This window comes from Rhipicephalus microplus, unplaced genomic scaffold (assembly GCF_043290135.1).
Source record: "Rhipicephalus microplus isolate Deutch F79 unplaced genomic scaffold, USDA_Rmic scaffold_17, whole genome shotgun sequence".
In the NCBI taxonomy this organism is placed as follows: domain Eukaryota; kingdom Metazoa; phylum Arthropoda; class Arachnida; order Ixodida; family Ixodidae; genus Rhipicephalus; species Rhipicephalus microplus.
Window position 1 is genome coordinate 4,306,050 of NW_027464590.1, and position 12,186 is coordinate 4,318,235.

A 12,186-nucleotide genomic window follows, 5' to 3' on the forward strand; every position below is an offset into this window, starting at 1 on the left:
GTTATGTAGGACCCAGTACGTCTTCAAAATCTATGACATCACAGAGCGCTTGGGATAGGAATCTTAAGGTGGCGTCTTCCCCCGCATTTTTCGTGGTGCACATTCTCGCTTACCAAACGTTCTGCCATGGTAAGAATGGTGTTTTAGAGATTGTGAAATTGTACTATCCTAACATGCAAAAAACAGTTTTGCTCTTTAATATCTTTTTAAATACGCTGTGCCTTTCTTATGGCTTTTATTGTGAACAAGCCTCTCACATGAGGTGCCGAAATGTCAGTAAACTTTTTTTTTAGTGGTGTATCCTTTTGAGTTTGCACTAAGAGGTGACAGTTATACACTGCCTTTATTTCCCACCTCTTCTAGAAGGAGCGACTTTTTAAGCTTTGATCAATGGTAATGCTTATTTTTGTAACAAACCCACAGACTGCAATCAGTTTCCATGACCTGACTAAGTTTTTCAGAAATTCCGTGACTTTTCCAGGTTGGTAGTAGACACCCTGCTAAGTGAGGCTCACTCAAGGAATATAATTGATTTTTCAAACTAATGTCAGTGACCAACTGCGGGCCTTCGAACAGGCTTGTGAAGCAGTGAAAATGGAAGATCTAAAGCCAAGTTGGAAAAAAAAAACTTTCAGTAACGTTGCTACCTACCACCTTGGAAAATTTTGCAAGTGCTATCTTGTGAAGAAAAGGCCTGTGATTGCTGTATATCCTCACAAAAACTTCTCAAGCAGCACATTGCAACACCCATCTGGCACACTTCGACTACGTTTCTGCCACTGGGCATAACAACCAAGGCCTTTGAAGGAGGCATGAGAACCAAACAAAACTATATTCTGCCATGACCTCTGCCAACAAAACTGCAGTAGACACAGTCATAGAAGCTGTTCTGATGGCACATGTGTGGCCAGCGCACCAAGATTGAACTAACTGACCACTGCAAACAAAACCATGGTTCCTTACTACAGTGATGAAAGCGACATTTTCTTTTTTGGAGAAGATTCTGGAGCAGAAAAAATGGTGCTTTGGAGCAGCCTCAAGTGTCTTGAGCAAAAAAATGCTACAGATTAGGGTTTCTATTGGTGTTTTTGGAGCAGATGCATGTTCCTGACAACTCCTCAAGTCTAAAACATCACTTAAGCATCTAATAAATATTCATATTTATAGCTGAACCCCTTTAAAAGAGACACTGATACAAGAAACAAACAAGTATGAGCGACACAAGTGTGCCTACAATAAAATACAGATTGTTATACTAACAATTTGTAATGCTCCTGATGACCTAATAAAATCATTTCTGATTCTGAGAAGAAAATGAATACCAGGTGCCCTGCTTATAAGACACGTCTCATATAAGAGACAAGAATTGCTGCCCAGAGCATGTCGCTTATATAGCGGTTTAACTGTATAAATAAACATGCAGTATGCTGGTATGCAGCTAGTATACAAGCAGTATAGTTGGCGTAAATCATAGGTGGAGAAAATGGGGTCAAGAGAGTCCGGACTTTTTTGATGTTCAGGCTAAGGAGGACACCCCTAGCAAGTGTCCCACTTGAGATTTAGCTTTAGTACGTGATATAACCGAGTTGCCAGTTAAGTATAGCACAATAGGCTTTTAAAATGGCTTTTTATCTTTTAGTGCGTGCCTGTGTTAAGTGCCCCTTAGCTGTGTGAACTATGGAAATTGAAAAAAAGGTGAAAAAAGAAAGAGACTGAATTGAAAAATGCAATTGCTCGAGCTCGAACCCCATGCTCATTTTTCTTTTAATTTTATTTGAAAGCAGGATTTAATTCCTTTATATATAAAAATACAACACATATTAAAAATATGAAATGGACACCATGGCCTGATATGTGTCACCCCTTGAGGTTTTTCTGGGTTTACGCCACCGAGTAACATACTAGGATGATAGTGTATACAGCTTGCCTATGGTTTCGCTTAGGCTCACGGGATGGTCCCATGGTTAAACTTCATCATTCTTTTTAGTTTGCCAACATCCTTTCAAAGCAGGTTTGGAGCAGTTACTAGCAATTATTGTACTTTGAAGCTGCATGAAGAAGCATTTCTCTTTTAGAGCAGTTTAGAGCAGTTGGAGCAGCACTTCCATCATTGCTATACCTACCACACAGCTCTTAAGGTATCGAAAGTTGTAAAAAGGCACAAAGTGCTTTCCTGTCCTTCACTTCAAACTATGGTGGTTCATACTTCAGCTCGTAGCTTTTGTAGCTTCCTGCCACCCTCGAAGCTTTAAAGCAGGCATTCACTTGGGAGTCGTCTCATTGCTGTATCTTTTTTTCGTATTACCCTCCCCTACAAACCATAGAACAAAAATTATAGAAAAACGATGCCTGCAAATCGACATGAAGGCTTTACACTACCGTGAACCTGTGCAGTGAAGCCAACTTATGCACTAAAATCAGCACATAAGCTGCAAACCAACTTTGGCTACCCATTGTCTATATACTTTATTCAAACTTATAGGTGATAAAATACGGCACCTTCAGTGCAGCCAAATAAGCATAAGTCAGTGAGAGTGATGTAAAAAATAATGCAGTCGCTTTTTGGACCCAGAGAACAAGTCATTCCCAAAACTTGTGGTCTATACAAGAAATTTCACTACAACAAACTTTTTATGCACACCCTGTTAGCTTTGTTGTGGATGCAACTATAACAAAACTGAGACACATACAACACCAGCGATACAGGCCTAGTTGCTGAAAAGACGGCGGACCACATGTCATGCAGGACATATTCCCGACGGTAAAAAAGAAGCTTACCAGAAGTCATTCAGGACTGCAAATGCATCTTGGAACAACATCAAGGGTGTAGTGGTCCCGAGCACAAGTGGAGGGTTCAGTGGCAGGTCTTCCCTTGGCCGTCGCAAGGGAGGGTTCAGTGGCACGTCTTGTTTTGGCTGTTGCAAGGGGTGGCATTCACCAAAGCTGTGACATCCGGGCACTGGGTGTAAGAGCCCAGAAATTCCAGATCTCTGGGGCCCCTCGCTAGCCTCAGCTTTCTGCTCATCACCTCCCATGCTAGAATCGTTGTTCGTAGGTGGCTTGCGGTATGATGGCATCGTCAGGGAACTTGTGGTGTTCCAAGGACTGAGTGCAAGACACAGAAACAATTCACAAGCAGAAAAAGTACCCAAATGGCATTATGAATTTCACATCAACATTAGCCACAATGATCAAGCACACATGCTTCCCAACTGTACTGGCTGAACCAGTTAATCTTTACACAGCGATAAACTTCAGCGTATGCAATTTGGTATGAAACAGACAAACACACGGACAGGACAAGTGCTAACTGGCAATTATCTTCATTGTGCAACAGTTTTCCTAGATGTATTCGCCCCAAGATCGAAATGTGTCAACATCAGGTGGCCACTGGTTAAAGCGTGCCTTGTGTGGATTGGTCTTTGCATTGTCTGCTAGCCATGTAAGGCTAGCATATGTGTGCACAATATGTTCATCCTCAAAGGGCGGCTCATCCCGCTATGTTAGCACAAGCTCAACTGCTTGCACGTTTGCCTAGCACTATCTATACCAGCATTTCGACTTGCTCGCCTGTATATGCACTGCAGTAAGACCAGTATGTGCCCTCGCCGAGTACTGGGTGTTGTCGTACCTTCCATTTGCCAGGGTCATGTCGGTAAAGGTCTCGCTTTGTCGAATGTCTTGAGGGAGTTGGTGCTTCCTAACAATCATAGTATTTACGCGAAAAGACAAAATGGAGCTGCAGAACCACACATGCGATGTCTATTCTGTGTGTAAGTTTTCTTTATTCATGTTATATTATGATGATTTACATACCACTCTGTCATTGAAGCACTTTGTACTGAAGTGCCCTTGGCGTCATCTTAAACATAAGGAATATTAGATAACATATTAGTGAGTCAGTATTAACAAGGACGAAGAAAGCAGGTTGACCAAATCTTGCTTATTGTAAGTGCGGCGCTGTTGTGCTATTTGATGATGCCATAAGCTTTGATTTTACTAGAGATACTTTTTGCATTGCACGGTCCCATTACAATGAAATATTTGTGTCAAGTAAATTCTGCCACTTCAGTACTTACATTGTCCTTTAAAAAGAATAGAAGTACATGGCCATTGTTCAACATGAGTCCCCAGGCGCATTTTGAACGTTGTGCGAGCCCACTCGTCTGCTAAGATTTGAGTTCACTTTAAAGAATCGAGATGGTAAAAAAAATTGATCCAGATGGCATGCCTAGGTTATATCATATAATGTCCCGCAAAACACAGTCTTTTTTTACATTATTTTGAGTGCTTTTGTGGCATTGTTATAGGTTGACTCACTTGAAAAAAACCTTTGTCTTATCAAATAACCAAACATTGCTGTATCACTGTGTGTAGATAATCGATTGAACAAAGCTGTATGTTGTTACCTTTTTGCATTGTCATATTCGTGGTTACTTTACCTCATTGACCAAGAATTAAACAAATGACGAATTCGGTCGCACTACAGTGATCACGTGCGAATATCGCTTTCAATGACAGATTGTGTTCCTAACACTTGGCAAGCTTTGTGCATTCATTCGGTAATGGGCAACATACATATTACAAGTAGGCTGCAGTCAACACATTTTATTCTCCAACAGTCAGCTTGCACCGCTCACAAAATGCGCACCACCTATCCACACTAGTGTGATGCTGGTGCTGCCGCTTGTACTCTGATCTTGGGGCGAGTACACAGTACAGGAGGCATGCGCCGCACACTGCGCATCAATACCACAAAAGTATGTATACAGAATAGACAGGTCCAATGCACTCAGTTGGTGCTTTTCGAACATGCATCGCCAATGTGACAAGATTGTCTGTTTTCCTTCCTGGCACATAGCTTAGGTTCGGTCTATGCATTACAATGGCAACTTAAAACGAGCCCCGTTTATTGTTTTTACCAAGCAGAGCAGTCGATCATTGGCCATTCAAGTTGCTTGCATCCCTTGGCATACTGATGAAAAGGGATGGAAAAGGGTGGTTGCAAGAGCTGCACGTATTGACTGTCACCCGAACAATACAATCACAGTTTCATACCATATGGTTCCGGCCACTTGACATTTGTCGAAGAAAGCCTGTTGTTCAAATACCAAACATTGCCTGTCTCACTTTATCATACAAAAGTTTCACTGCATCGATTTCTCACAAAATCAGTTTTCCTTTAGCTTCACTTAACCACTAAAAGGACCGCTGGGCTAGCCGGTACTCTGTATCATGGGGCTTATCAAAGGACTAAAGAAGACGCAAAAGTGATTGATTGATTGATATCTGGGGTTTAACGTCCCAAAACCACTATATAATTATGAGAGACGCCGTAGTGGAGGGCTCCGGAAATTTAGACCACCTGGGGTTCTTTAACGTGCACCCAAATCTGAGCACACAGGCCTACAACATTTCCGCCTCCATCGGAAATGCAGCCGCCGCAGCCGGGATTTGAACCCGCGCCCTGCGGGTCAGCAGCCGAGTACCTTAGCCACTAGACCACCGCGGCGGGGCGATGCAAAAGTGATGCAAAAATGATAAAATACTCATATTTTCTGCCACCATGACTTGTTTCTTTGCACTCATAATCAACATTCTAGAAGGATCACCTTAGTGTGGAAGATTACCTTACATTCCAGGAACACTACTCCTTGTTTTCGAATCAATACAATCTGTAAAATGACCCTGGTATTCTGTGCTGTTACATTTAATACCATATGTTGCTTATCCTTGATGTAGCCATTAGCCCCAGCTTCAATAAAAGCTATGGGAATGGTTTTTAAGTCAATCTTTGTCACATAAAAAGTTAAATTTTGTAGCAGCTGCCCAGAGTGTTGTTGCAAAGACAAGAAACAACAAATAGACTGAGTCAGTGCTGGATTGTAATTACAGCTGCACAAAAATTACACCTGGAATGCATCAGAATGTCTTGAAAAGCACTAAGGCATCAAAAGAAAGGAGTGAAAAAACATGGAACGAACCGATCCGAGATATTTCCAGTCTGATATGACTTGGAAGTTACAGTCAGCAGCAGGGAACGTAAATCATCGCAAAACACTGTAGGTATCTCTACTGAGTGTTATTATCCGAGAGTTCACATAAAAAAACGACGATAATTATGAGAGAGGGCTCTGGAAATATTGACCATCACTGACCACCCACCATTTCATCTCAATAGAACATGTGATCACCGCAGCCAGAATCGAACCCTGGACCCGCAGCCGAGCCCCGTAACCGCTACTTCACTAGGTCGCACGCTTTTTCACACCACAAAATGTTTTGCTGCCAGAACACTTAGGCCGCAATGAGAATCGTCATGTTACAGAAAATAAGTAACGGTTATTACTGTTTTGTGTATTAAGTAATTGATTACAGCTGTCGAGTACAACCACAGAAAAGCAACTCAGCAATTACAGAAATGTAATTTATTACTTTCACATCGCTTTCCTTCAAAGTTTTATTTCCATAACGTAATAACGCAAGTCTACTCGAACTACAACAAAGTACTGTGGCTTGCATGGTAGAGAGACGGCTAGAATTGTGAGTGAAAGCTGGGAAGCTTGGCGGGTTATCTATAAAGTCTTAATAAAAGTCAGCAAATAGTGATTTTTGGGCTGGCCATTATAAAATCTTTATTTTACCAGAAAGAACAGGCAAATGGTCTCAGCATGATGTACTGAATGACATAAGCGACTTTTTACTTTTTAGAGCATACTTTGGAGCAGGAAAAGTACTACTTTGGAGCAGCAATAAGAACTTTCGGAGCAGGAAAAAATGCTAGTTTACAGCAGCTACTAGTGGCTTAGGAGCAGATAATAAATTTGCCATGCATTATTAAGAGTTCAGAGCAGTGTCGAAGCAACTAGTAAATATTCTTTGTTATGAAATGTATTTACCAGACAACAATCGAAATAAATTTGATGATGCGAACATTGGAAAGTTGTCAGAAATGTGCCGCAAAATGAGCTACAATTTGAAATACTAGTATTTGGGGCAGATATCAAATTAAACCAGAAAAGATAAGCGCCACATTTTAGAAGTAACCAGGGTCCCATATAAGTGTTGCTGAATGATAGATAATAGGTATGAGGTAAAAGCAAATACGGCTCATTTTCACATTTTACCACACTAGCCTACCTATCCAGCTGAGAAAAAAAAGCAGCCAAATGGCCTATATAGTCAATATGACAGTTCTGTGGTACAAGTGGGAACAGAGCCGATAATGCTGCACATTAGTAGCACACTGAAATGAAAGCACACTGATTCTTCTTAAGGAATTATGAGTTGATTAAAGAGTAAAAGTTTGTCACTCTCATTTTTTCAGCGCCATTTCAGGACAGCTTTGCAGCATTTCTCTTTTGGGGTAGTTTGGAGCAATTAATGCAGCACTTTCATCCCTGCACGATGGAAGCATAACGAGGGTACCTCCTTGAGCCGGCAACATGGTGCCCAAATGACACTACTGTGTTGCAGGGAACATGTCTTATAAAACAGGCGAGCGTTTCAATTGATCACAATTTTTTTTTTTTTGTGGCAGCAGTGAGACCCACTCTTTCTCCATGTTTGTGGCGAAATTGCAACCAGGTATTGCTAGAAAGCACAACCCTTGGAACCGCAAATGAGCCGGCCCAGCAAACAACCAGCCCCGATTACTTCGAAGAATTTTAACTTCCTTGCACCCCCGCCTTTTTGCATCATTTGTTAATTCAAAAACACACGTAATTCAAAGATTTTTCATGGCCCCAGAGACTTCGAGTTAACAAACGTTTAATGTATATAGATAAACAAGCAGAAGTCGCCGCTTTATTGTACTTGCTTTTAAATCATCCATTGATTGCTTTTTACATTTGGAATGGCCAAGGGCTACATGCGGAAGTCGTCTGATGATGATTTCTAGGAACGATTTCCGAACTTGACTCAACGATGAGCTGCATACACTTTCCAGATGTCTTTCTTTTTCTGCAACGCACAGCCTCGTTGTCATACTGCATTTTTAGTGTAACTCCTGCCATATCATACTATGCAAAATGGCAGTACATGCAAATAAATGATAAAAGGTGCAAAGAGAAGCAAAAAAGATGCACACATTTTGCTGCCACCACAACCTGTAGCAACCAAACTAGGGATCGAGAAATTTCATTAGCTTCTTAGACAAGGACGGCATGCCGACATGTCAAAGGGCTGTGTGTGTGTGCGCATGCACATTTTTCTCTGTCCACATTCAGTTGCACTAGTCAAACATGACACGCTTTACTACAAATTAAAGCTTCGGTAAGCGCGCTTCTGTAAAAGAAGCCATGTGGATGCTCTTTGAAAAAAACCTATTCACAAGATCTCCGTTTACCTAAACCATGATGGTGAGTACTATCACTGAATAAGTTGCTCGATTCACTTGATAAACATGCCTTGTTGCAAAACAGAAACTGGGATGGGCATGAGAAAGTTGCTAAGGTGCAAGCTCTGCTTCTACAAAGGCAATCCTAGTGTCAGAGTTTGTGCACACAGTTTCTGCAAAGGGAGCCATATATGTAACTCTCCCAAATGCAAGGCCCAATCAAATCGTGAAGCTGCCCAAGCATGCACATCTGTGGCCAAAGAATACAGACATAATTGTGAATGGGTGCATATAGGATGTCTCAGCAGAGAGACTTCATATTAGGTAGTCCCAACTGCTACTTCAAGTTGACCGTAACTTCTCTTGGTTATAGTCTATATGGCAGTGTTGGATGATTTTGCCATTCCAGCAATCTCAAAAGCCAACCTTTCGGAGCAGTCTTTCTATTTTGTAGCAGAGATGCCACAGATTCAATGAAATGTTTTTTTGAGCAATTGTAGCAGCATTGCCACCACTGAATTTAGAATTAAACAAAACGAATATTATAACTTATCGAACTGAGGAGCACTTGTGCTTTCCCGACTTTGTTCCACTAACCAAAATAATAAAAGAAACTTAAGTCACAAAAATTTTGTGAACCTCCGTTTTTATTCAGCGGCTACTGATTCATCAATAATGGCAATGAAACTCATTTGCTCAACTGAAACAGAAAAAAGCTTCCATGGACACTAGCACCACATTTCCATCTAGTGGATTTACAGGAAACTCAATGCTGTTGACAGCTGCCACAAAGCGAGATCTTTCAGCGTTTCATTCAACTACAATAACTTATTTTATGTTTTCTCCCTCGCATCGCTGTTTTTGTTGAAAAAAAAAACAATCCTCAGAGTCGCTAATTCACTGCCAGTATTTTACACAGAGTCAGTATGTGGGTAAATTGCAGCAATGTTACCTTGTAGGTCTGACTGATAAATAGTCGGTCTAGGTGCCCGTGTAAGTGGGTATAGAGTAGACGAGGTGAAGTACATGATTTCTCACAGCGTGAAAAAAAGTTGCCAAATTTTCGGTGCCATGCATCGTTTTCGCTATTTTCTGAGATCGAAAACCACAAATCAAGAAGCAGTTGCCCTACTGGCCATATAACAGATTAACCAAATTAATTGAAACATCAAGAAAGAAGTGTAAATTTAAGGGCTCATTGTTTTGTTAGATGTCACACGTATCACATTTCGTTTTTTGTTGTGAAAGAAGGATAAAAGGGAAGACAGAGAGGTTAGCAGTTCCTTGTGGTAGAGCGTGCACAAGGAGGGCTCACCCGTCTTTAATGATACTCAGCCATGAAATAACTATGAGAGCGAAGTGATCGAAGCATATAAAATGCAAAGAAAAAAAAACATGGTTCTGATTGTGTACCGTCCACAGAGTTATCACGAAAAGAGGCTGATCACCTGTTTAGAGAAATGTATCATGCTCTGCGTTATCTTTATGGTACTTGCAGAGCATCAGCGTGTTAGTAATTAATCAGATGGTCTTATGCGCAGTGTTTTCATCTGTACCAGTTGCATCACGTGTGTGTGATATTCCTTTCCAACCCTGTTGCTTCATTGCTAGTTCAGGAATCCTGTAGTACATTGTGTTATGAACTTGTGCAACGGAATAATTCACGATAATAAATACAGTTCAGGTAAGAGGTTGATGTCTAAACGAAAAAAGATATTTCACTTGAAATCTAAGAGGCATCATTTTCTTAATTTCTCATTGTCCACTGTTTCAATAGACCCCTTACTAGGCCAGAAATCTAGTAGACTCTCGTGAGCAATGCACAAAAAGCTCTTGGATAAAGCCTCTTCGCTCAAGTACAGCACTGCTGCATTATACATGTTGTAGTTGTCAATTTTCTTTACAATCAGTACTACTGGTAGAATTTCCAGTTAGGGCACAACTGGCACCCCTTGCTTCCAATTTAACTAGTTATGGTTTTCAACCGGGCCAACTGCTTCTAGTTGAACTGGTCGTGGTTATCGTTGGTGATCAATCGAGTTATAATTGGTACCAATTAGCTGCTAAGTGGAACCAGTTGCAGCTGGTATCAACTGGGACCAATTAGTTCCCAACTGAGATCAGTCGACACGAGTTACTATCAGCTGAAGCCAGTAGGATTCCCTGTTGCACATTTTCACTCGGGGTTGTGTATCGGCATCCTTCAAGGCTGGGTTTGTCACTCTTTCAAACGATATGCTAGCCGCTTACCACCATGAATCCTGTGAAACATATGCAAACACAGTATAGGCACAAAAAAAAAGCACTGCACATTTCTGGAAGCAATAAACACACATTGATCATAGCCACGTACCACGGTGGCACGGTTTTATGAAGAGTGTTCGTTCTCAGTCATGGTGATTACATTTTGACTAACGATAACCGGGTGGTCAATACTTCCCCGGAGATATACTGCGGTACAACTTGAGATTGGTACCTTCCTTCCCCCTCCTCGCTCTTTTTTTTTTTTCATATGCATACTCAAAAACAAAGCATTTATGAAACGTTTGCCAGTTCTCTTCTAGTAAAGTCCAGTCCTCGGTAATTTCAAGCTGACCTTATAGTTTCTGCTCCAACACTATTGTCTGAATTCCACAACTATCAGTCTAGATTCGAATAAATACGGTATGTGGGTCCCCTTTCAGTCTAAAATGCATGGAACATACCTTGTGCCCTTAAATAAAGGAGTATGACAGACAAATGGCCCATGCATTTCTTTGAAAGCAGCTGCCAAATATCTCAATTGATTAATCAACAAAAATTATCAATGTCGATTCACTATTTTGTTAACCTGCTTAATCAAACGGATCATTGGTGATTCACGCTTCGAATTATTGATTTGCTCCTTGTGTCAGCACCTCCTATTAGTTAGTTGAGGCTTTCAGATTAAGTTTGAATTTTGCTGCCGTAGAAACTTGGCGATTGTTTAGAGACTCATGCGAACCAACAAGCGTGTGTTGTTAAGAAAGTAGGCACGGCTGATGCACTTGAGAGAAATGCCTGGCGTTCATTCTACTTCAACAATAAACCCAAGCCAAATACAAATGATGACGTCATCTTCGTAATCAGATATTGTTGATTGGTGTAAGTGCTCAGAACTTATGCCAGCTATTCACTGGAGAGCTGCTGTTTGAAGTCTAGGAAGGTTTGTATGACCAGAACTCAAGGCACACCGCATGTATAACACCATTGAGCTGGCCTTTTTAGCCAGTTTTAACAGTTCTGGTATCACTTCACTCAATCAATTCTCATTTAGAGGACTGCATCCAGTTTCACTTGAATGATGGAAACGATACGCACACCTTTTCAAACTGTTTAGCGACCGCACACCTAAATTGAGTGAGGACACAGGCGACAGTCCCTCAGCTTGCATGAGCATCTGCAACTCAGTGGTTGGCTTTGACCTCATCAGCAGTGTACGCAAAGCTGTAAACTTTTTTACACAATCTTACTCGGGCACGCTGCCGACACAATAGGGCTTGTCGTACTTGAATTATTACAGGGCATCACGTAATGGAAGAAATGGCCATCTTCTCACTTGGACATCCTTCTTTTTCCCCATATTTACTAGTTCTTGTGCTGCCACCAGCTTCTCTTCATGCCAACAAGGCCACTCACATTAGAAGCAGCACTTAGCACCGATTCTCGTTTTTCTTTTTTTTTTCTTTACTTCATTGCACAGGGGAAGACGCAAAAAAAAATCCTTGGATGCATATTTTGGAATGCCAGCCTGCGCAGAGGCTGTTGATAATAAGAAATAGTGATGCCAGAAAAGGGGGTTCAATTCACTGCACTTAGACAAGCATTGT

At 41.2% G+C, this 12,186-nt stretch overlaps 1 protein-coding gene across 3 annotated transcripts in view; it reads right to left on the bottom strand.

Annotated features, from left to right (window-relative positions):
• The window catches only part of LOC119181528 (uncharacterized), a 137,473-nt gene that overhangs the window by 64,275 nt on the left and 61,012 nt on the right, over positions 1-12,186 (bottom strand). For 2 of the 3 annotated variants that reach the window (XM_075883437.1, XM_075883436.1), the window contains one exon: positions 2,779-3,105. In XM_075883437.1, coding sequence (XP_075739552.1) covers positions 2,779-3,077 — 299 coding nt within the window. In that variant the 5' untranslated portion in view covers positions 3,078-3,105. Of the gene's footprint in view, positions 1-2,778; positions 3,106-3,631; positions 3,667-12,186 lie in introns of those variants that run through there. The other variant, XM_075883435.1, reaches the window with a different exon arrangement.